The sequence below is a fragment of the Lytechinus variegatus genome, chromosome 3, assembly GCF_018143015.1.
Source record: "Lytechinus variegatus isolate NC3 chromosome 3, Lvar_3.0, whole genome shotgun sequence".
Lineage (NCBI taxonomy): Eukaryota > Metazoa > Echinodermata > Echinoidea > Temnopleuroida > Toxopneustidae > Lytechinus > Lytechinus variegatus.
Genome location: NC_054742.1, coordinates 15,691,417 through 15,717,732, shown reverse-complemented (window position 1 = coordinate 15,717,732; position 26,316 = coordinate 15,691,417). Strand labels below are relative to the sequence as shown.

The following is a 26,316-nucleotide window of genomic DNA, read 5'->3' as shown; positions in this document are numbered from 1 at the left end:
GTTGGATGTCAATGAGAAGTTACGTGGGGAAATAGGTGTCCACTGTGTACAAGTCTATGGAGAGTTTCTCCGTGCGTTTCTACAGACTGGTGTCCTATTTCACGAGTAAATTAAGGCTTGCTAAATCTTGTTAACTAGTGATTTATTTTGTTTTGGTGTCCTATTTCACGACTATATTAAAGCTTGTTTACTCTTGTTAAATTATGATTTTGATTTGTATTTTGGTGTCCTATTTCACGACTAAATTAAGGCTTGTTAAACCTTGTTAATTGGTGGTTGGATGTCAATGAGAAATTACGTGGGGAAATAGGTGTCCACTGTGTACAAGTCTATGGAGAGTTTCTCCGTGCGTTTCTACAGACTGGTGTCCTATTTCACGAGTAAATTAAGGCTTGCTAAACCTTGTTAACTAGTGATTTATTTTGTTTTGGTGTCCTATTTCACGACTATATTAAAGCTTGTTTACTCTTGTTAAATTATGATTTTGATTTGTATTTTGGTGTCCTATTTCACGACTAAATTAAGGCTTGTTAAACCTTGTTAATTGGTGGTTGGATGTCAATGAGAAATTACGTGGGGAAATAGGTGTCCACTGTGTACAAGTCTATGGAGAGTTTCTCCGTGCGTTTCTACAGACTGGTGTCCTATTTCACGAGTAAATTAAGGCTTGCTAAACCTTGTTAACTAGTGATTTATTTTAAATGGTGTCCTATTTCACGACTATATTAAAGCTTGTTTACTCTTGTTAAATTATGATTTTGATTTGTATTTTGGTGTCCTATTTCACGACTAAATTAAGGCTTGTTAAACCTTGTTAATTGGTGGTTGGATGTCAATGAGAAGTTACGTGGGGAAATAGGTGTCCACTTCGTACAAGTCTATGGAGAGTTTCTCCGTGCGTTTCTACAGACTGGTGTCCTATTTCACGAGTAAATTAAGGCTTGCTTAACCTTGTTAACTAGTGATTTATTTTGTTTTGGTGTCCTATTTCACGACTATATTAAAGCTTGTTTACTCTTGTTAAATTATGATTTTGATTTGTATTTTGGTGTCCTATTTCACGACTAAATTAAGGCTTGTTAAACCTTGTTAATTGGTGGTTGGATGTCAATGAGAAGTTACGTGGGGAAATAGGTGTCCACTGTGTACAAGTCTATGGAGAGTTTCTCCGTGCGTTTCTACAGACTGGTGTCCTATTTCACGAGTAAATTAAGGCTTGCTAAACCTTGTTAACTAATGATTATACTTTTAATTTTGGTGTCCTATTTTTCACGACTAGATAAAAGCTTGTTAAACCTTGTTAAATAATGATTTTAATTTATATTTTGGTGTCGATTGAAAAACCGTCCCTCGCTGTAAAAGTCGTTCAATAGAATATTGTGTGAGGAGCAAGGAACCAGAAGCGACTGCTCTGTGTGGAGAGTTTCGCATCGGGAACAAAAGGTTTCGCATCAGATCTTTTGAAAATTGTTGAAGCGAGGATTTCTTTAGAATATCATGGTAAGGTAGATCCCGGTTCAAATAAGTGTCCAGTTTCCTAAAGCACGGAATGGCCAAAAAGTCAGTAGCCAATTGGTAGCTATATGGCCAAATCAAGATAATAATAATAAAATTTATATATTGGCGAATGATACCATATCAAAATCAAATGAAAGGTCTTTGCCCTTTGCATTAAAAATGCATCAACAAAAAAAATGAAGAAGTTGAGTCAATAAGGAGTTATGGGTAATTAAAAATCAAATATTTAAAACGAATTCTGCCGCATTTTTGTGATGCCTCAAAATTTTTGCAATGAACATTTCATGCTTGAATTATGAATATTGCTCCATGTCATTCAAAGAATATTTTCTCTCGAGTCTTGCGCAACTTTTGAGTCCAAATTTATGATGATCGGGTATGTAGTTTTAAAATTTTAAAATTACGCTACATTTACTTTTTAGTAGTATAACCCGGTACCCGGTTGTTGTGTGTCCGGACAGGTCGTGGGTCCGGACGATCAATTTTAGAAAGTCATTTGGAAATATTTACAAGCGAAGTTTCATCAATTTTTAGTACAAAATGTGAGCAAATATTATACAAAACAAAATAGAAGATGACTACTTCCATTGAATTCATATTTTTAGTGTAATCCAAAGAAAAAAAGAAGGCTTCAAAAAGATAAAGTGTCCGGACACCCAACCCCCCATCCTACATGTCAGCCCCCAAAATACTGAAATATGTGATTTAATTTTCAAAAGCGAAAAAATATGTAAGAAAACGTCTTTGGTATCAGTGTTTTTTTTAATTGTTAGAAATGCCATGAAGAAAACGACAGCAAAAATAAGCACTCTACAAGCTTTAATTACTGAGTTATAACAGAATATTGATAATTAGTTCATATAAATGAAGTATATACATGTATTATATAATCAGTGAAGTTTAGCTCTACAATCAACTAGTTAATATCATTTTTCTACCATCTTGTAAATTTTTGTTGCCATATGATCTTTTGCAGAGAAATGGGGGGAGCATATTCAAGCTAATTTATTAATGAGATTATTATGTTTTTGGTTGCAAATACTCATTTGCATGTTGCACTGTACATGTACCTCGATGACTCCAGCAATGCTGAATGGTATGTGGATCACGAGAGTGGCTTAATTGCTGCAAGTACTAAGTAGGGAGATTCAGGCTTATGAGGGGGGAGGGGGATCAATAGATGTAATTGTGGTTATGTTGTGTGTACCTCGTTGTAACTATGTTATGCTTATTTGTATTTTTTTTCTTATGTTTCTTTGGTTTTGATGATGATCCTTCATGTAAGGATTCAATATCAATAATCTTTTGAATTTTTATATGACTGTATTACAAGCTGTGTAATCTTTTTTGTTCAAAGGCTGCAGTAGAGGCGGGTCCAGGATATACCTGCATGAAGGGGGGGGGGGGACGAGTAAAAAAAAAACCGGACCACCCTAAATTTTCTGTTGATAACCCTTTTTTTTGCTTGTCATTTTTTTCCCTGCATCCCCCCTAGATTCAGGTGGACCCCCTAAAATGCTTGTGTTGGTCTCTCCAAAAAGAGAGAAAGAAAGAGAGAGAGAAAAAAAGAAATAGAGAAAAATATTTTTTTTAAAGGATAGAAAGAATGAATTAAAGAAAAAAAGGGAAATTAAAAAAGAAAGACAGTAACAAAAAAATGAAAGAAGAGAGGGAAGAAACAAAGAAAGAATGAAAAGAAAGAATGAAAAGAAAGAAGGAAAGAAAGATAGGAAGAAAACAGAGGAAGAAGGCTAAAACTATCATAAATAATTTATCAGCTTCTTTTTGAATAGCTACAAAAGAAAGTCAGAAACCAAATGTATCAACACATACATAAATGCATATGTGGGGCTATTTTGTATTCAGACGATATTACCCAAAACCTGATCTGTTTGAACCAAAACAGAAGTGAAAATTTCTCCTTTTACTGCTGACAAATGACAGTTACTCCAGTTTTTAGGAAATATGGACATAATAAGAGCCTTTCATGAGTATGAACCGTGAATTTTGATAGTTCTGTGAGAGATTTCTGCCAGAGTTTAGCCAAGCTTCGTTCGTGCAGCTAGTAGAGAATTTACCATGTGGGTTTGTGGCTGGCTACATGTAGGCCTACACTGTATGCTACTCTAGTAACATGTGATTCATTCTGTGTGTGAATGACAGAATTCAATGGGGGGAAATGGTTTGCAGTGAATTTGACCATTTCTGGAAAAGCTATTGGCCCCCCAAAAAAGGTTTTTATTACTGGTCATATCGGACCCTTAAATCTCGCTATTTTTGGAAAAATTACTGGCCCAACAATGATATCTTTTACTGGTCATGTCGGACCAGTAAATCTTCCTATTCCTGAAAATCTATTGGCCTAGACAGCGATTTTTACCGGTCTGGGACTGGGACCGTCGGACCGGCGCTGGTGTCGAGCCCTGTCTAATATGACCCAGCACTTATTAAACAAATTTTGTGGGATGGGGGAGGTATTAAGAGATCCATTAAAGGTAAAATGTATATGTAAAACTTGATAGATGTTAAACTCAAATTTAAAAAATTATTTTGAATTGTAAGGGAAGTGGGAAGAGCATAAACGACGTGGCACACAGTAGTGGGATGCATGTACGTGTAATCAGGTGTTTCCTGGCACTTTTCGTGTTATTCCGTTAGTCTGTTCGAAAATATTTAACTTTTTGTTCAGCTTGCTCCCATTTCTTTATTTCTGCATCAATTATTTTTGTACTTAAGGTCAAATGACACAAGGTCATATTCATCCTTTTTTAAGCTTTTGAAAGATCTTATTGCATAGTTCATTGATTGCGAAATCGGGCGAGACTTGTGGTTCGTGAACCATCTTGTGTAAAACAAATGCATGTACCTAGTAATGCACATGTTTGAAATTATCAAATTTGTGATTAATTTGGCAATGCTGGCATCTTTGGTATTGTCATTAGCTTCCACTTAAGAACGTGAGTTAATATTTTATATGAGCTTGAATGATAGCACCAATGTGTACTGGGTATGTGTGTTTTAATTTCACTTTCGAATATGTTAAATTTAATATTTCCAATTTCAGACAAGACCTGCTCAAGTGGAATGGATGGGGATATAGAGACTGCAAGTTTGTTTTGGATCCTGTCAAAGAACTTGTATCATTTGAAGGTGACAGGTTTGTATCTCTATGTTTAATAGTTTTGAGTTCAAAATATCATAGTTTTTACCTACTTTATCAGATCCAAGAAATACTAGTACCCCATTACCTTTAATATATAGCAGAGCACATTGTCTGATATTACCATGTGCTATATACAGTGCGTCCCAGAAAAAACGAAACCGAGATTTAGCGATCATTTATCATTACTTAATCATAAATAAAGTAGACAAATGACCTACCATATTAAAGCTTAGAATCTCCTCTTTCATCTGATATTACTTAGCTTATTTCTTATTCACGCATGAGTGAGCAAAAACAATTTGAAGAAAGGATACCAAAAACTCATTTGGCGGGGGGTATCTGGGTTTCAAAAAGAAAACCACATTGTTGAAAAGTTCAATATCTCTTCTTTAATTTGATACCTAAATTACAGTAAATGGTCAAGAAATAACAAAGTTCTGGTCATTTGAAATAAGGCTTGAATTTCAATAATTTCATAAAATGAAGAGGTTCTCCAGGCTGGCTTTCAAACTCACTCGACACTCTGTTTTGTTGACGATCAGCCATGCATTAAATCTTTTGTTCACCATGCGAAAGCTTCTGTGGGAAACCGGTGAAAACACGTTTATCTCATGAAATTATGGAAATACAAGCCTTATTTCAAATGACCAGAACTTTTTAATTTCTTGACCATTTTCTGTAATTGAGGTACCAAATTAAGGAGCAGATATTTAACTTTTCAGAAATGTGGTTTTCCTTTTCAAACCCAGATACCCCTCGCCAAATGAGTTTTTGGTATCCTTTCTTCAAATTGTTTTTGCTCACTCATGCGTGAATAAGAAATAAGCTAAGTAATATCAGATGAAAGAGGAGATTCTAAGCTTTAAATTGGTAGGTCATTTATCTATTCTATTTACGATTAAGTTATGATAAATGATCGCTAAATCTCGGTTTCGTTTATTCTGGGACGCACTGTATAGTGTTCATTATCTGTTACCTTTGATTCTAAGTCAGTTTAGCATAATGTACATGTAACAAAATATCAGTGAGTGAGCTTCAACTTATAATAAAGAAAACATAAAATAGAAGCAGGTAATCAGCCTCAGTTATAAGCTGTTTATCTATAATCAATGTCGGGTGATTGTGAACGTGATTGTATCCCTCAAATAGTATGATGACTCTGGGGTAGAATATGATTATCATACAATTTTTGTACAGATTCACAGTCACCAAAGCCTTTGCAATTTTGTATGCCTCAGCTCGCCATAGGTGGTTTTCAGGTCGTCTGTCTTTTGTGTCCATCTTTTTTTTTTTCATTATTGTGATAGTAAATAAGCCATTTGATCAACTTTAAATTTGGTCCAAAAGAAGTTAAGATGACCTGATCAGCTTTTTAGGAATAGGCTAACATTGATTTAACTTTAAAAGAAAACTCTTGAGCTGCAAGATCCCATTTGTCACCTGTGTCGTTGATGTGCTATAAAAATGAAGAACAGAAAAAGTGACCAGATACACCATCTTAATTTCATCTAATACACTGCCTTGCATTATATTAATCTCCCCAAGAGATAAAATTAGTAAATAATTACTTTCATTAACAGATATCTTTAAAGTGTTTGCACAAATTTGATTTTTTTCCCTCTTTCTTCATGGGTGTTTTTTTTTCTATATGAACAATACTAAATACAACATGAATCAAAGTTCAATATTTTTTTAACAAGACTTTGTTATGTTAGCCAACACCCTTAAGTGGTCATTAGATGAAAAAGTAAAGGTTTGTCAATGTTTTCATGAAAATCAATGAAAAATCTCTTGTTCTCTAGTAACTTAAAGATCCTTTGATGGATGAATGTCAAACCTGGCATCATGTATGCATATGGGTGATGATGATCATATCAGATATGAGTTAATAAGGTCAAAATTCAATGATCACAGAGGTCATTCCATGATTATTGGTCTTTCTCATATGTTGAGAATTGTATGATTGTTTATACTACATGTAGATACAATAGATACAGTGGTGCTTAAAAGTTAGTGAACCCCACCAGATAATGAACAGTGTTCAAGTTCTGTCATATTGTAGATAATTTGAAGTCAGGTGATAAAATATTACATTCAATGAAGTTTGTTTAGCTGGGCTTGTTGAACAATTTAGCCTTGAAACATGTATGTACTGAAGTTTAAACTTTTGAGCATTAAGAATTAGTCTGCGACAATATGATAGATTTAATGAAAATTTTGGAAGTGTAGTGTGCAATATATTTTATTCAGATTGGAAATGACATATTGGACTGCAAACACTTTGAGAATCCATCTAGTCCATGTTCCTAATCTACTACACAGTACACAAATGTGTAATCAACTTTGTATTAAGAGCATTATGATGTAAAATAAGTTTTCTCTATAAACCTAAATTTTATCCACTGTTTATCCTGGAATAAATGAAGTGAGTTTGTACATATTTATGTTTCATATCTGCCTTGTAGATACCAACTTAAAGGACCATTACCATACTTAAATGGATGGCTAGAAACCATTGAAGGGGTCAATTTAAAAGCAAATCGTGAAGCACAGGTAAATATCTTAGGAATTTATCATCAGATGATTTTGTATTTCTTTTATTGAGTAATGTAGTATTTTTATATAACTTTATAAAATTGAATTTGAACCCAAAATGTCATTACTTATATTTAGTTTTTGACACACCATGGCTATCTTCCCACAGCATTCTCTATTGTTTTCATTCCAATTCCATGTGTACAGATGTCTACTCCCCCCCCCCCCTTACTCCATAACTCCTATGGCCTTTTCAGCCATTACACAACAATGCTTTATAGTTTATGTAAGAGACGTACATGTACATGTAAATGGGGTTGGACATTCTAAAATTATATTGCAGATCTAGGTAATAGACTTAGTTGCAAAGCTGAAAATATGTGGATCAGGCCACTTTTTAAATTTTTATTTGGAAAGTTAGTTCAAAATTTACAATAGGTTTGTCTAAATGAAGCTTTATATAACTACATGTATGTCTCTCTTTTTAGAGTACCTGTAAATGCATTATGTGTTTCTATTGCTAAAAAGCAGCAAAGAAATTGTTTACGGCATCCTAAACATAATTATTTATTTAATTTGTGGAGTATTCACCTTATCTATTAAAAAAAATGTTTTGAATTGATGTAAAAGCTAGTATGTTCCTGATTGGTCAAACATGTCTGTTTTCTTTGATTACCTCTAGCCTGATATTCCAGCTGATAAGATCCCTAAATCTATCATCAATGATGGATTCTTAGATGACTTCAAAAGAAGTGGTATATCACACACATTTGATCCACATGATAGACTCTTCAGGGCTCATGGTAAGTTATAATGTTCTGTAATCGTTTATTGTAGTGCTGTCAGTTTGGAAAATCGTTTATTGTAGTGCTGTCAGTTTGGAAAATCACCCTGACGATTCAGAGAGGGAGTTGCACAAAGTTGCTATCGGCCCAGTACTTTTCATTTTTATTGCAGATTTTTTAATTGGCATTGGTGGTTCTAAAAAAGAAGAAGATAATTCCCCTAGGTATTGTCAGTTTATATGAATTTACTTTTAATATATTTAGATGGAGGGGGAGCAGGGGAACAGTTGCCATCTCCAATTCACTTTTTCTTTATTTGAAAAGCTTGAATGATTAGTCAAATCTATTAATCTGAGGTATAACCTTATGCCTAATATCACCTTGGAAGTTCTCCTGTGTACATTTCATACTGGGCACTTTCCCCTTGGCTGGCAAACTTCGCCGGCAAAGTACACCTGGGAAAAGTGCAGTATGAAAGGGATATTAATTCAGAAGCGCTCCAGTCTTGATGCTTGTTTTACATTTGTTATATATTAGTTTGCCAATAGCAAGGTGATTTTCACGGTGTTTACTTGGGATAAAATTGTGGGTATATTTGCTTTGTCATTCTTGGATTTCTGACCTATTGTAGAAATAGTGTAGGTTCAAAGTTCATAATGCCGATTGTTCGAAATCAGTATCTGGCATTTTACTTATGCACAACTTGTAGATATGATTGAAGTTTTAAAGAAAGTAAACTTTATCAAATTTGATGAAATAAGTTTGACTCCACTCAGTAACAGATATTATTACCTACATGTATACAAGGCATTCTAGCAGATAGATAAATGTCATATTTTGCTTGTTACTTTCAATCAGAGACCAACAGGGTAAATATTTCCCATGTTGCCCTCCTGTGCTTTGCCCAGAGGAATACTGTACAAAACATAGGGCTACATTGGCCATATTTCTACTTGCACAGTAGGAGCTGATTTCAATCTCCAATCTAAGTATTTGTAAAATCTTTTTGGAACCAGTGCATACACATTCCCAGCTGATCTAAGTGCAAGATTTTACGCATTAAGTGTATGATGTGTATGTGCGTGTCATGCATGATGCATGACAATAATTTACGTCACAATTGCTTAGCAAGAATACTTTGTTAAACGTCAAGTCCACCCCCAAAAAAATATTGATTTGAATAAAAAAAAAAAGACTAGCACAACGCTGAAAATTTCATTGAGATCGGATGTAAAATAAGAAAGTTATGACAGTTTAAAGTTTCGCTTATTTAAAAAAAAACAGTGACATGCAAATGAGACAGAAGATGATGTCCTTCACTCACTATTTCTTTTGATTTTTATTGTTTGAATTATACAATATTTCATTTTTTTACAGATTTGATTATAGTGACCATCTTGACTGAACCATACAATATTTAAAATATATGCTAATTCCACATGTTCAGGGCGGAATTAATTGTTTTTTCACTTGAGGAGAAAATTTGAATATATCATATTTCATTTAATAAAAATTTTAAAAAATAGTGAGTGGGTGACGTCATCAGTCTCCTCATTTGCATACAGACCAGGATGTGCATATAAGTTATAAGTTATAACTGATATGAAATTAAGCAGAATTTTAAAATGTCATTACTTTCTTATATTACATCTGATTTTTATGAAATTTTCAGTGTTATGCTTGTTGGATTTTTCTCTTTTTATTCAAGATTCTTTTATTGGTCAATGGACGCATATAAAGATATTTGGTTTCCAATGGCTTTAACAATAAGTATACACAAAGATGAAAAGTACAATGTATAGTAACAATATTGAAATGATTCACATGAACAATCAAATTAACTTTATGTTTGGGTGGACTTGTCCTTTAAGTTCGTAAATAACTGACATCAGAAGTAGTTATAAGCAAACAGGCATATTGTTCTAAATAATTTTAAATTGCTCATTAAACAGCTGTAGGTAATAATGATAATATTGACTAACTCTTCTTTCAGGAGACGTCAAATATATTGCCCTTAAAATAACCATATTGCCCTCATCTAAAGACTCGTGCCAATATGATTCTGTTGCGGGCAAATTATTTGATGTTCCCTTCAAGCCAATTGATCAATATTATATAAATATTGAATCATAGCATGGTCTTGCTAAAAATAAAGATTCAAAGAAACCAATTATTCCAGAATGATAATCTGTATTATACAATGACCTGTGCTTTTATTAATCACATCTTGTACATTGTAAAATTGTTTTAAGAGTTTTGGGAAGCAGTTTATATAAGGACAGTTATAAGCAGACTTAATTTTCAAAGACCAAAGATTGTTTGTATAAAGGATTAGACTTGTCATGTAAGCTTTGTGGTCTTCAGTTGATTAATGGGTATATAAGCTCTTTACTGGTTGAGTCTAGATTGAATAATCATTACTGCAGTATTCATGCAAAATTGCAAAAGTAAAATCAGAATACTTTTGTACTTCGAGACATGGCCTTGAGATATCTGTTTTTATTGAGTGTATTTGGGTGTGTTTATGCTTCCATTGCGAGGACAGAATCAGCGATTTCAAACGTCGATTCAAAACGCTGATCGTAAACGTAGTTCTGGGAGTGCTGTTTATGCTTAACTTTTCAGAGCAAATCATGATCTCCAGCTGGCTTCGCATCGTAAAGCGAGGTCAAATTGGGCGCGCCTTTTTTCGAAAGTTTTTTTTCTGATTGTTATTACGTGGAGATAACTCGGAGATAACATGGAGCAATGGACTGCGTTTGCCCCCGGATTTTCATCTCACCAGAAGCATGTACCAAATGACGTCATTTAAACACGTTTACGATCATGGTTCTGTTTATACTTCCCCAGAAAGCCTGATTCTGGTCAAACGACGTTTACAAACGCACCTTTTTGTGAGTGAGTTAACGATCGGCGTTTTGAAACAGCGTTTAAATGAAAGTAAGCATGGACGCAACCGTGTTTTGGACTAATCACATTTGGAAACGCTGATTCTGGCCTGAAAAGTGGAAGCATAAACATGGCCTTTGATGTGTCTTAAAAGTGTTCATAAGTTACATGTATGTACAACTTTATACACAATTGAAACATGTTTTTTTTTTGCCATTTTGGGTGCTTAATGACATCATATCACCAGTTGTAATATTATTCACCCACATTTTCTGATAGCTTAAAGGTCAAGTCCACCCCAGAAAAATGTTGATTTGAATCAATGGAGAAAAGATTTCATCAAAATTGGAAGTAAAATAAGAAAGTTATGACATTTCAAAGTTTCTCTTATTTTTAACAAAATAGTTATATGAACGAGCCAGTTACATCCAAATGAGAGAGTTGATGATGTCACTCACTCACTATTTCTTTTGTTTTTTTAATTGTTTGAATTATACAATATTTCAATTTTCACAAATTTAACGATTAGGACCTCCTTGCCTGAAGCACAAAATGTTAAAATAATGGAATTCCACTTGTTCAGGGAGGAATGAAACTTCATTTCACATGACAATGACGAGAAAATCAAATTATTTCATATTTTAAACAATAAAAAACAAAAGAAATAGTGAGTGAATGACATCATCGACTCTCTCATTTGGATGTAGCTGACTCGTTCATATAACTGTTTTTGTGAAATGAAGCGAAATTTTGAAATGTCATAACTTTCTTATTTTACATCCGATTTTGATGAAATTTTCAGTGTTATGTTTGTTTAATTTTTCTCTTTTTATTCAAATCAATTTTTTGTTGGGGTGGACTTGTCCTTTAATGAAACACCACCCAGCATAACAGAATAGACACACTACATTAGAAGCAGGAAGGGAATTACATGGCTCAGTGCTCTTTACACATTTGGTGAATGGCAATACAATATTTCACCAACATGAACATTTCAACAATGTCAACATTTCACCAATATGAATGTTTCACTAGTGTGAACAGTTGACCTATCTGTATGTACATAGTTTGTAAGTTGACAGAAATCAATACAGATTTGTTGCTTTTGATTGATTACTTTTTTTAATGCCAAGTAAATTCAATGAATACATGCACAGGTATGTATGCAAGATGAAACTGGGATGTTTGTTTATTTCAGGGGCTCCTTTTTTTTCATTAGTCAAATATTCCATTTTCTACATGTACCTTCCATTTCATGCTTGTTTCTGGTAAAACGGGTGGTATTCTGAGATCCGTTTTATCTCAGATAAAATAAAATATTTTATCTCCGTTAAAATCAGTGAGATTGCGTCAATTTATTGACTTCAAATACGCTTGCGCGTCTTTACAGAGATTTCTTTTTAACAAAAAGGACAATACTCTCATCTTTTTTCGAAGTCCATATCGCTTCTTTCCAAGCATCATTTCAAAGGCAATATTAGTCAAGACAAGTCTTATGAAATACTTTCTGACTGTACAGGAATAACGTTATGGTGTTATTCTCGATAAATATATGATTTTTCTTCATTTTCATGTCATTATTAGGGGTTAATTCAGCTAAAAATATTGACAAAATCAACATCACGGAGATAAAATAACCCCTACCCTCTTTAAAGTTTATTTTATTTTTTCTTCAAAGTAATTTGGGGGCAAGCACATCACCCGTGTTGCAATGGCCAGATACACGATGGGTATGTCTACGCAGCCACTGCTGTCTTGCGTATCATCATAGATACGCAAGATAAAATTTCAAATTTAATCTGAGAGCTAAAATGTCATCTCAGAATACCAATTTGATTTTAAGAGATAAAATAAAATATTTGAAAGATAAAATGACCTCAGAATACCGCCCCAGAAATTTTGCAGAAAGAGGAGAAGGTGATGTGATATGAGATGATACGAAGTTGTTATGAGATGAGTTTGGGTAATTTGAAGAAAATGTTTTCTTTAGAAAATGAGCTATAAATTTAGGATTTTAGGGAGTATTGTAATACTAGGCTACATTAAGGGCAAAAAAAGTTCTTTGTTACTCCATATTGTTGAGTATCAGATACATGTATATTTTTTTCCTTTTTTTCAGGGCATACCCTTCATGACTTGTTCACGCTGAGGGAAGGTATCTTTAAAAGAATTCCAGATATTGTTATATGGCCAGGTAACTGATAATTGATTCTTATCAATTATGTTTTAATGGGGCCTTTTATTAAAGTGTAGTGGATCTTTACTTTTCATATTTTTGTACACAAAGTGTAAACTTTGAGTCATGGTAACCATCGCTCTCATGTATTAATACAAATTGTTTATGTTGCCAATATAGGGATCATTTACAGTAGGGTGTAGGATGGGTACTGGTTACATTATAGGCATCATTTGATGACAAGCACTCCCTATTTTTTTCATTTTTGCTATGGCTTTCATGACAACATTTGTATTACAGACACTTGTGTGATGATTGTTTATTTTAAAGCTCTTATAATTCTTTCAGTAAGTTAGGTATTAACTCATTGTTTCATCTGCAAAGCAGAACTGACACAAAGCCACTGCTTTCTGAAGGCAGCAGTCATATCAATATAAAAGTTTAAACCAGGTTAGGTTTATGAAAAGTGGACATTTAAAAGGAATTATAAGTTGTTCTCAGAAATTCTGACACATTTATAAAGGACAATGAGTTGCAGGGATCATTTGACAGAGAATTTGTGTCCTGTTTCATGAAACTTGGACATAGGATTATTTAAGTTTATTTAAGGTAAAAGGTAATTCAAAGTCAATAAACTTTTTTATTATTGATATGTAATCAAATTTTTTTTTGTTCAAATTCAAGGTCAAATGTCATTTAAAGTCCATTTACTTTTTTTTCATTGAACTAATTAGTTTTAATGGACATCATAAATTCAAAAAGTGTTTTCTGTTGAAGCTTTTATATAAGAAGTATCGAGAATCAGCAATCATGTGAGCAGAACTACAGGTCATGCATGGGAGAAGGTCAAATGTCATTTCTAGTCAGTGATTTTATATGATAACTTCAAAAGATTTATTACAAATATTAGTGTAAATATAATTTATTTTAAATATTCCCTGTTTTTCAGACTGCCATGATGATGTAGTAAGAACAGTTAGCATGTGTACCAAGCACAATGTTTGTATTATTCCATATGGAGGTAAGTATTCATTTATTTTTTATTTTACTAATAGAAATCCTTATTTATTGTATGATGTTCTTTTGGAAAAACAGCAAAAATACTTGTTGCTCTAACTGCATATTCTGTATTGAATATTAAAACTGTTAAAACAGCACGACAGGATTATAAAGCAAATCCACATTATATTTGGAGGGAATCAAGGAATAGTCTATAAGTACTTTTCAAAATCTATATTTTGGGGGTATTTTGTACAAGTATAAACATCTTTTATGGTTTTTTTGCAGGAGGAACTAATGTGACAAGAGCAGTAGAGTGCCCAGATGATGAGAGGAGAATGATTGTTTCACTTGATATGTCACAGATGGTAAGCACCATTGCCAATGATTTTTTGTTTATAAAGATGGTCTTTTCCATTTTTTGAAATCTGAAAATTCCATTTCAAAGTTGATCTCAAATGAAAATTCAGTTTTGTCATAGAAAATGTACACACCACAAACATGAATTCTGTTTTGCAAAGGTGAATTCAAATGATTTTTTTACATGAAAACTACAAAACAAAAATAGATTTTCAGATTTTATTTACTTGTAAACTGAAGATCAATTTTTTTTCACTATAGAGATTTATATAAAACCATTTATTAGGACAAACACTTCACAAAAAGGACAAATTGAACCTGAAATACTAAATAATCAGCAAAATGTTGTTTGTGTAATTACAATTTGAAAACAATGAATTATTAGAAGAATAATGGAAATGGCAATTATTTAACCAATTATTTTCCAACAGCCTCATTCAAGGTGAAAGGAATCAATCAGATTCAGACACTAAAGTGTGCCTAATTTTGATATCAGTAAAGAAAGTTGTTAATTCCTCTGTAATCATTTGTATTCAAAATTCATTTATTGTTCAAGTTCATCGCCCTTATGCTGCCCTAGTCTAGTTTCTATTGTCCTTTTGAATTATATTCCCATTATCCAATCTGTGTGGATTGAAACATTGAGATAAAGGTCACTATCCTAGATAAAAAGTTTGCATATTGAACTTTGTTTCAAAATATCTTGATAAATAAAAAAATGCTTTGCCAGGGTTTGGGGTTTGTTCATGAGTTTGTAAATTCTGCAAATTTATTCCAGACAAAAACTTACTGGTGGGATCACACATGGAATGAATTTAATAAATCATGGAGTATGCTTATCGGACAAGTATGTTTGATAACCGAACACATACATGTGTGTCGGTATATCAAAAGTTGAAATCATAATATCTTTGCACGTCGAATGTCTTATCATTTATTTAATTTAGATTGAAATCAGCAAGGCCAATAGAGGAGAAGTCTAGTGTTTGTTATATTAATCAGGGAAACTAGAATTGTTTGAATATCCCAGCAATGATCCGAAATGAAGTACATGTACATGTAAATAATAAGTGATAATCATAATTAAATACTAAAAAAAAAAACTACTATGAATTTGTAAATTCATATTTGAAATGAGTCTGTTGAATTGAAGAACACTCATTTTGTAGCAGGCATTTGAATTATTTATTTTCAAAGCATACATTCTGTACCTGTAATGTACACTCATGCAAAAAAAATGTACAATTTCCTTCCCAAATCCTTGATTATGTTTATGAGTTTGACTTCAGAACTGTTTTTTTTCTTTAACCAAGGGCCTCAATTTAGGGATTCTAATATGTCTGTTGATGTGTGCACACATGCCATATAGTACAATAATGTATTCAGTTAATAAGTACATACATGTCGGAAACAGATGTAGAAGTATGAACATGCATTTATTGGTCCAAATTAACAAATGTGGTCTTAAAATTAAGGTCTGAAACCACTTTTTGTGCGGATTTCATTACACTTAATTCAGAAAGTATGTTTAGAAAGAGTCAAACAGTGAATGCAAGTCTTTTTCTCAGGTTGCAATATCCATGATTGAAACTAAGATTACAGCATCAATAACCCTACTCTTTCAGCAAATATACATTAATTTTAGGCTTGTAAATTCTCATAAATTCTGTAACCTTGGTATAAATAATGAATAAAGCACTCTGTGACTTCTTTCTCAACCCTAACAAGACCAGACTTTTTTGTGATTAGTTTCTTCCATAACTATTTTCTTCTCTTTTTTTGTTTTATAGAATCGAATCTTATGGGTGGATGAGAAAAACCTGACAGCTCATATTGAAGCTGGTATATTTGGTGTAGATCTTGAAGAAAAGGTGAGATCATTTTTTCTCATTTCAGTATCTGAATGAACACCAATCCTGATAATAAACTGATTGACTTCTTAACTTTGTAATCTGTCCGTCAGACTAATTTGAAGAAAACAAAAACTACACAATATATCATCTATCAGAGCTAAATTAATGTATAAAGAACTGTCTGAACAAATACTTCAATGTAAAATGGTAGAAATACATGCATGATTATCTCACAAAATTGATAAAAGCTTAGATTGTGGGAAAGTACCCACTCTCAACATATAAAATTGATTTTGTGTTTGTTTGTTTGTTTTTATCAGATGACATTCAATGGTGCAAGAATTTATTTATATCCCCTAAAAGCATGTTAAAAGTTATTGAACCAGTTGACTGCTTAATTGTGTATTTCACATTGTGTTTGTATAGAGATCACACCTTCTAGTAGGCTATGGGTTAATAGAACTCAAGATATTGCTATTATGATCGTTTGAGAATCTCCAAATAAAATGTTCCATAATATGCTTTCGTTTGATTTGTTATTGCAGTTATCAAAGTATGGTTTATGTAGTGGACATGAACCTGATTCATGTGAGTTCAGCTCTTTAGGAGGGTGGGTTGCTACAAGAGCTTCAGGAATGAAGAAGAATGTATATGGAAACATTGAGGATATAGTAAGTTACACCTTCTCTATGTTTTAGACTGTCTCATTGAGATTTTTAATTGCCTCTAATGTGTCTCAAAAGCAGCTTTAAGGTTTGTGAGAAAAAAAATCTGTAAATGTACAATGGAAAAGAAAGATGCATATGAAATCGAATAGGAGTTTATACTGATGGCCGCTGCAAGAAAGCAGTTTCAAAATTAAATCATGCTTCAGCTGTTGATAAGTACCACATGTTTTCAAGTATATTCACCAAAGAGTATACATTTTATTTTGTAGCTAATTGTGTTCATTCCAGACATTCTGATACTACAGAACTTAATCATTCTTTGTCAGGTATATCAATGGAACTTTGTATTTTGTTAACGCATGCTGCATTACAGATTTAGGGATGAAGCTTTATGGTTCAGATTGCAAAGGTATTATTGTAACCATTGTTTGATAAAATAGTGGACCCTCACTACATCAACAAGCATGACTTAAGTAGGGTATGAGTTAAAATTGGATGCACTTAATATTTAGCATTATTTGTATCTTCGCAAACAATGGTTTCAGACTATGATTTAAAAACCATGTTTGTGAAGTCAGGCCTATGTTTTGTGTCTTTCATCCATGTTGATTCTATTTATTTTCTCAAGGTTGTCCATATAAGGATGGTTACACCTCAAGGTGTCATTGAAAAGAATTGCCAGGTAATTTTATTTCAATTTCAAAGATCACAGACAATCATGAAATATAACCAATATCTGTAAAAATGTCTTCTTTAATCTATCAATTCATGTAATATACATTATTGAATTGATCTGTTCTTGGCCATTAGTATGACAATGAAATTGAAACTTTATTTTACCACAATCTTCATAAAAACACATACAAATCAAGAAGTGTAAATATTTCAATAAAATACATTATAACAAAACTGAGTATATTTAAGAATAGTGGAAGGATCACTGAAAAGTTACAAGGAACTTATGAATTAGTGATCTTGAAATTACTAGTAACACAAAGCAACTCCATTGAAAAACAAATGCAGTAAGGAAATACAGAACAACAAACATAACAAAAGTATACAATTGTATCTATATCAGTATTACTATTTGTATTAGACTTTCTGCATGAAATGTATTTGTAAATGTCTTTTCTTTTCTTAAAGCTTTGAAGGGTTTTGCACTGCTTAATATTTTGAGGAATCTTATTCCAAATAATGGGACCCCTACATACATGTAAAGATATGTTGTTTAAAAAAAGAATAATGGCCATATATTGCACGAGTATCAGCTGAGTTTCTAGTATGATGTGTATATCTCTGGTGGTTTGAAAAATGTTGTCAAAATTATTATGCAAAATGTTGTTTTAATAGGAATCCATAAAAACAGATAATTGAAAATCATGTAGTAAAGAAATAAGGAGTATATTTGATTCTTAAGAAAAGAGGTCTGCTATGACTTAGAAAGGGTTTATGGAATATTATACAAACTGCTCTCTTTTGAAGAAGCAATGAATAGCAAAGGATATGATATTACATGTTACAAGTCTTGTTTCCTTTCTATTACCGGTATAAAAAGATTTCGTGGAGTCACAATATGGTGCTCCATCTATCAGTTGCAGAGAATTGTCTAACTTCGCTGTCGACATAATGAGCACAGGAGCAGGCATGCACAGAACAGTGTTAGTGTATTGTAATGTGAGTTTGGTGCTTCAAAAATTAAAAACATATGGCAGGAATTCACCAAAAACGGGTCTAAATTTTCCACAGAAATATGTGAGAAAAATTCTCTCCCTCATCCTGGACCCTTGTAAAGAGCGTATCCAGTCAAGTTGTGTTGGCCAGCGATGAATAATCGCAGGCATGCATTCATTTTAGTACTAGCACATGCAACAGGTGTTCCCATGATGCATTGCGAATTTCGGCCTGTCCGCTGCAACCGATAAATGACGCACCATATTGTGAATCCACCGAATTGATTATTGCTTTTGTGAAATGTGCTTTATAGAAAAGTAATATATTTTTAACTTTTTATGACTAGGATTCAAATTCTTTGACAGCACTTTATTTTCTTTCCCATACATCGCTGTTGGATGAAAAAAAAACATAGACTTGAATAAATGTCCTTGAGAGTCATTTTATTATAGTGCAGTAAAAACTTGCCCAGTCATTTGCAAATTCTTGTAGGAGTTACTGATATTTGTTTACCCAACTTAGCAGGTTTGTTTGAAGTAACCACATTCTCATGGATAACTGTATTAATGTATTTTGGTGATTTGACAGGTTCCTCGTATGTCTACTGGTCCTGATCTTCATCATTTCATTCTGGGATCAGAAGGTTTGTGCTTTCTATAACCCCCCCCCCCCCCTCCTTCCCTGTAATCTTTAAACAAAAGGAGTACAATAGGGGCATAAGTGAGCACCAAAGGAGTGCCAATTCGTTAAAAGGCAAGTGCAGAGCACAGCAGAGCATTAGAGCCCTGACAGAAAAATAAACAAATTATAAATAATTTACTCAACTTTATTTGAATTTAGATTAATCTTTGCTGCCAAAATTCTCAACAACAAAATCAAACAATATAAGTATGATTTATCATTTTAAATAAGTCCCTGTGAAGGTATAGTAATTGGTAATGAGAATGGTATTCATTTGGTAATAGTACTTGTATTGTTTATGCTATTGATATTTGTTTATTCTAAAACCATATGTAACCAGATGGCCAGATAATATAATCATTTGCAACATATAATGAAAATAAAATACACTTAAGCCATCTACATATGTGCATTATTAATTTCTTAACTGAAGAGAAATACAAATGATGATAAAGAAAGAGATTCATTTTACTTCATGGATTTCACAGTGAGTTACAAGATATGAGTCAAGATGTAACATATTGATAAGATTTATTTGAATAAAAGATCAATAGATGGAAAGATCTAGGTACAAAGAAGGAATAGATAGATGTAAAGAAGTCAGGAAACAGGGTGAGACAGAAAGTGTAGAGAAAAGGAGGAAGGAGAAGTTGAGAGTTATATTGATTGTAAATTAGATTTTTTAAAAATACAAAAACCTTGAATAGGATTTGATGCATGCTATAATGAAGCTATAATTTGTACTTAGTATTGACACATTATTTAAAGTTGAAACGAATTCTTGTACCGGTCTATTATGTTTCTTGTAGGTACATTGGGTGTTGTGACAGAGGTGACATTAAGAGTTCGTCCTATACCTCCATGTAGGAAATATGGATCAGTAGTCTTCCCTAACTTTGAACAAGGTGTTCAGTTTGTAAGGGAAGTAGCAAGGCAGGTAGGCAGGATTCACAAGTTTAATGCATTCTTAATCCAAATCAGTAAATATAAAATACTAAGATTTTAATTTTCAAGATAATGTTGGAGCTATAGGTTCCTACTTCATGAAAATTTGGCATAATAGTATCATATATCTGCAATCATGTGAGTATGATTATGTGAATTAAAGGAATCTTTAACATTTAACTATTAAAATGTAAATACTGCTGCTGCATTGAATCACACAATTCATGTAAGAGGGTTGCTGTTTGTTAATTTTGTAGTGCTGATTTATACTACTGTATAGCTATATTAAAAGCAGTCAAACTTTTTTTTTGCATGAAAATTTATGCTGAGTGTGCAAGAATGATCTCACATGTATTTTAAAATTCTTGGACATCCTTGCTGATTAGCTAGAAATGGATTTTCATTAAAGATTTGATGATTTCAAGACGCTTTCCAACTTAGTTAAATCCGTAGTTAGTCATGTATATATTTGGATGGTCATATATTTCCTTTAAGAAATTTGCTTTCACATACCTATCTTTATTTTGATATTCAGAGATGTGCACCAGCTTCCATTCGTTTGATGGACAATGTTCAGTTCAGGTTTGGAATGTCCCTCAAGCCACCATCAGAATCAATCTGGACATCTCTCGTTGACAGTCTCAAGAAGGTCTATGTCACAAAGGTAATTGAGCCGAAAGTTAAAATGGTCATTTATATAACAACTGGGAAGTTCATAAGTTTCTCTATTGCGATGTATTTCAGATACTTAATTAATTCTTCTGCATTGTCATACAAATTTTAACTGTGATTACTCCCTTCTGTCCTTTTCCATAAAATCGAGGGATAAAGTTTCCAGTTTTGGAGAATGTAAACAAATAATAATGAAGGCAAACTTTCTGTTGAAATGATATTGAGAATACTTTTAAAAATTTGATTTATGTATCTTAGCTACTTTATGTGGTGAATAATAAAAAATTCCCTTTTATCTTTTTCATGCTCAGTTAAAAGGATTTGATCCGGAGACAATGGTTGTTACAACACTTCTATTTGAAGGAACTAAAGAGGTAAGTTTGTGTAGTTTATCCTCAACATATGATGTATATATACTGTATCCATAAGCTTTTCGTAATCCATGTTAGATTTTTACAATCCCAGTAATCATAAATAGCACACATCCAGAGAGGGCAGATAATCCTTTTTCTTTCCCAAATCTGAATCAAATGAGTAACAATATATATGAAAATTTGCGAAATTTAGAGTGTAAAAAATAATTGACCATTGAAAACAACAAAACAATTTGTTAGATGATTCTTGAAGATGTAATATCCAAATATGGATGTAACTGAGAAACTCGAAATGTTAACTGAGAAACTCGAAATGTGAACTTAGAAGTCAAACAATAGGAAAAGCTATGACTATGAATACCAACGTTTAGCTACAATTTCTTGTTGCACCCTCATTATATATTGTGGTATTATTATCTACTGATATTCTACTTGTTTGTAATGTCACGTGAATGTAAATGTTTTTTATGTCGCAGGCATCCAACTTCTACTTGTGAAAATTGTATATTGTGTAAGAGTACATTTCAAGATGATTTCTTGAATGATGACAATGATCATTGTTATGACTATACTCCTTATGATACTTATCGTCCGCAGATACATATTGAGAATGAATACTATACACAAGACGAATTTAAAAGTGATGTTTTAAAACATTACAACCGATCCTTTTTTAAAGCATATCACTTCAATTGTCGTAGCCTAAAATCTAACTTCGATGAATTTGTAAGTACGGTTGATGTCATAAAAGACCCAATGACCATAGTAGGAGTGACAGAAATTTGGCTAAGGGACAACGAGACGTTATACTATGGCATACCCAATTTTGAATTTGTTGCAAACTGTCGCCAAGTCAAACGAGGTGGTGGAGTTGGATTGTATATCCACGAGAATATCAAATTTAAAAGGAGACAAGATCTTGATGTTCTTTGTGAGAGTCTGGAAAGCATTTTTATTGAACTATATGCTAAACATAAAAGATGTGTAGTTGGTGTTATGTACCGTCCACCAAATAGTAACTTTCAAGATTTTCTAGAGAAAGTTGTTCAAAACCTTGATACAATTTCAAACGAAAAAAGGGAATGCATTATTATGGGAGATTTTAACGTAGATATAAATAACAGTAACAACCCATTTATGTTTGACTTTCTTAATACATTTATTTCTTACTCCTTTGTTCCACAGATATGCAAACCAACTCGCATTACAAATACATCTTCTACAACTCTGGATAATATTTTTTATAATAATTCTGATATTGCTGTGAAATCTGGAATTATCACAACTGACTTCAGCGATCATTTAACACCCTTCATGGTCACTGAATTTGATAATGTACCAACCAATGACACCCATAGTTACACTAAGCTTGATCTAAGTGAAACAAATATTGCTTTATTTTGTACCAAACTGGATTCAATTAACTGGGAATTCTTGAACTCTATACAAGATGTAAACAGTATGTACGATACCTTTATACTCATATATAAGCAATTGTATGAAGAATGTTTTCCTGTTATTACAGTTCGCAATAGATTGAAGCACTGTAAGAAATTTAAGCCATGGATATCAAAAGAGACTAAATTATTGATAAAGCGTAAAAATAAGATATTTAAGAAGTTTGTAAAAAACCCTTCCCCAGACCTGCATGAAAAATACAAAAGTTGTAGAAATTGTGTGAACAGCAAAATAAGAAGTGAAAAGCGCACTTATTATTGTAATAAGTTCGCCACCGCTAAGCGTGATATGAAAGCAACTTGGAAAATAGTCAACGATGTCTTAAACAAAAGAGAAACAAAACAGAACAGTATACGAGAAGTTGAAGTTAATGGGGATAATATTTCAGACACTCGACCTAGCTAATGCCTTTAACAATTTTTTTGTACGTATTGGACAAACTGTCCAAGATAAACTCAGTACTACGTGTACAGAAACTGAAAATGATACGCATATCAATATTTCACAGTGGTTAAAAGGAAATTATAGATCCTCTGTATTTATTCAACCTGTTGCTACTAATGATGTTATATCAATCATAGATAAGTTAGATCCAAATAAGAGTCCAGGCTACGACAATATTCATCCAAAAGTTCTTAAAAAATCAGGCTATGCAATTGTTAAACCTTTGTGCAATATTATCAATCTTGCCATTGAGAAGGGCATCTTTCCTGACTCGTTAAAGATTGCCAAGGTGATACCTATTTTTAAAAAAGGAAACAGATTACTTTTAACTAATTATCGTCCAATATCAGTTTTATCAGTTTTTAGCAAAATATTTGAAAAAATAATTTACAATAATTTGATATCTTTTATTGATCAAAATGACATTTTATATCGTCGACAATATGGTTTTAGGCAAGGTTATAGTACTTTCCATGCACTTATTGATTTTACTGAAAAAATTGCTCAATCTTTTGAAAGGAAGAAATTTTTAACTGGTATATTTTTAGACCTTTCTAAGGCATTTGATTGTATTGATCACGGTATTTTAATTAAAAAATTGTATTTTTACGGTATAAGGGGTATTACTTTAGAATTAATTACAGATTACCTAAATAATCGAAAGCAGTTTGTAAATATTGATAATTTTAATTCTTCTTCCTTAGACATTTTACTTGGTGTTCCTCAAGGATCAGTACTAGGACCCTTATTGTTTCTTTTATATGTAAATGACTTGCCAAATGTTAGCAATATTTTATCATTCATCTTATTTGCTGACGATACAAGCCTTTTTCTTGCCAGTAATGACCCTTCAAACGTAGGTTTTTTAATCAATTCTGAACTAAGAAAAGTACATTCCTGGTTTCTTGCCAATAGATTATTGATAAATCTTGAAAAAACTAACTATATAATTTTTAAAACAAAAAACAGGAAAATTAACGAAGACTTGATTAAATTGCATGTTAATAACAAAGAAATAAATAAGGTAACTTCATTAAAATTTCTTGGAGTTAAGATTGATAATAACCTTACGTGGAAAGATCATATTAATGAAATATCATATAAAATGTCATGTGCTGTTGGTGTTATGAGTAGACTAAAGTTCACATTGCCACCTTTTATTCTCACTAATTTATATAAAACAATGATCTTGCCTTATATAACTTATTGCAATATAATATGGGGAAGCACCGCATCTTATTTATTACAAAAAATATTTTTAATACAAAAACGTGCAATAAGAATAATCACCAATTCAACATTTCTTGCCCATACAGACCCATTGTTTCGAAAGCTTACAATTTTGAACATATATGATTTACATCGCTATTTTGTTGCTTGTTTTATGTATTCTTATTCTAAAAGAACTTTACCTGATATTTTTAATAATTTTTTCACCCTTAATAGTAGTATAAATATGTATTCAACAAGAAATATCAATGACTTTTATCTGCCAAATTATACATATAATTTTTCTAGAACTGTTATTGGATACAAAGGACCTGTCATCTGGAATGATTTGCCATCTGAAATTAAAACTTGCCCCTCATTATTGACTTTTAAACGGAAATATAAATCATATCTTGCCAATTCACCGTCAGTTTTTATATAAAAGGGAGCCTTGTGTTTTTTTTTCTTTGTTTGTTTGTTTTTAATGTTTTTTTTCTCTTTTGCCTGTTTATGTTGATGTTATAACTATTTAATCGCTATTAATTTGTTTTATTTTAACCAACGCGCGGAACCAAGGGGGATTGGCCTCGATAGGTCTTTGGCCTTTGCCAATCCCCCACATCCACCGCATGTTGGTCTTACTTTTTCTATTTTGTAATTATATTGATTTGTTTATGTATTGTTTTTTATTGTTCATATAATATTGTATGCTGTATATTTTTCTTTTAATGGATGTGAATAAATTGAATTGAATTGAATTGAAAATAGAGATAGTCTCATTCAAGTACGTACCTTTGTACTAAATTCTTGCCCTTGCTCACATTGGTTGTATTTTATTGTGTCTTTCTGTATTCTTTTCCATTGTATTCAGGAAGTTGCAGCTCAGGAGAAGAGGGTGTATTCAATTTCATCAAGATTTGGGTAAGTTACATGTATGAAAAATTCATAGTATCTACATGTATGGTTTATGAAATGTCTTCTTAGTTGTGGATATTTTTATCTTTGTTTTTCCTCAGGTGAAAGTACTGGTGCTTAAACATTTGCATTCTAAAATATTTAAGGACTTTGAATGAACAATTCATACAAAGAGTTGAGTACTGTATATACTGGGGTTTGATTTTCTCAGAAATGATTTAGAAGATTCCATGAAATTGAAACCATTTTTTTTTTACCTTTTAACATGTTATCTTTTAACAGAGGTTTGGCAAGTGGTGAAGACAATGGCCAAAGAGGATATATGATGACATTTGCTATTGCTTATGTCAGAGTAAGTATGTTTTTCCTTTTGTATTGCAAGCATAAAAAACAAGTCATTATAAAAAAGTGCTTTACTTTTCACTCAGTCACAATATTTTTTTTAATTGAAGTTTAAATATCCCATTTTATTCCAATTTTATGTGTATAATTTACATTAATGCTTCTTCACCCACATCATTTGTCAGTGTATATATTTTTATAATCTAATTGTTGTTGTGTCTTTATTTTTATGTCAAAGTTATTTCTATGATGTTTATTTGATGATTTTCTAGGATTTTGCCATGGACCATTACATCATTGCTGAGTCATTTGAAACAACAGTACCTTGGGATAGGTAGGATAACACTGAAATTAAAGATAAATCTTTGAACTTCAGATGAATTGCATCTCTATATGATAAACAAGTATTATGAGACACAAATTGGTGACAGCGGTATATTTAAAGATATGTTGGAATAAGAGATTTTAAGGGAATTGATTTTAAAATGTAAAGTGGGAATTATTTGAAAATGCATATAGATTTACTATTGAGATGAGACATTGAAGAGGTTTACCATTCACATGTGGTTAGTCCTGAAAAGTACAATGGGTTGGTGGAGAGGTAGAGGTGAAATAAAAGGAAAGAAAAAGAAAGATAAGACTGAGAAGTATCTTGTGAG

At 32.3% G+C, this 26,316-nt stretch overlaps 1 protein-coding gene across 1 annotated transcript in view; it reads left to right on the top strand.

Annotated features, from left to right (window-relative positions):
• The window catches only part of LOC121410325 (alkyldihydroxyacetonephosphate synthase, peroxisomal-like), a 30,409-nt gene that overhangs the window by 840 nt on the left and 3,253 nt on the right, over positions 1–26,316 (top strand). The window contains exons 2-17 of the mRNA XM_041602335.1: positions 4,583–4,675; positions 7,147–7,234; positions 7,899–8,019; positions 13,010–13,084; positions 14,016–14,087; positions 14,354–14,433; positions 16,216–16,296; positions 16,824–16,949; positions 17,575–17,628; positions 19,206–19,260; positions 20,108–20,235; positions 20,779–20,907; positions 21,227–21,289; positions 25,272–25,321; positions 25,598–25,667; positions 25,930–25,991. Coding sequence (XP_041458269.1) covers positions 4,583–4,675; positions 7,147–7,234; positions 7,899–8,019; positions 13,010–13,084; positions 14,016–14,087; positions 14,354–14,433; positions 16,216–16,296; positions 16,824–16,949; positions 17,575–17,628; positions 19,206–19,260; positions 20,108–20,235; positions 20,779–20,907; positions 21,227–21,289; positions 25,272–25,321; positions 25,598–25,667; positions 25,930–25,991 — 1,347 coding nt within the window. The remainder of the gene's footprint in view (positions 1–4,582; positions 4,676–7,146; positions 7,235–7,898; positions 8,020–13,009; positions 13,085–14,015; positions 14,088–14,353; positions 14,434–16,215; positions 16,297–16,823; positions 16,950–17,574; positions 17,629–19,205; positions 19,261–20,107; positions 20,236–20,778; positions 20,908–21,226; positions 21,290–25,271; positions 25,322–25,597; positions 25,668–25,929; positions 25,992–26,316) is intronic.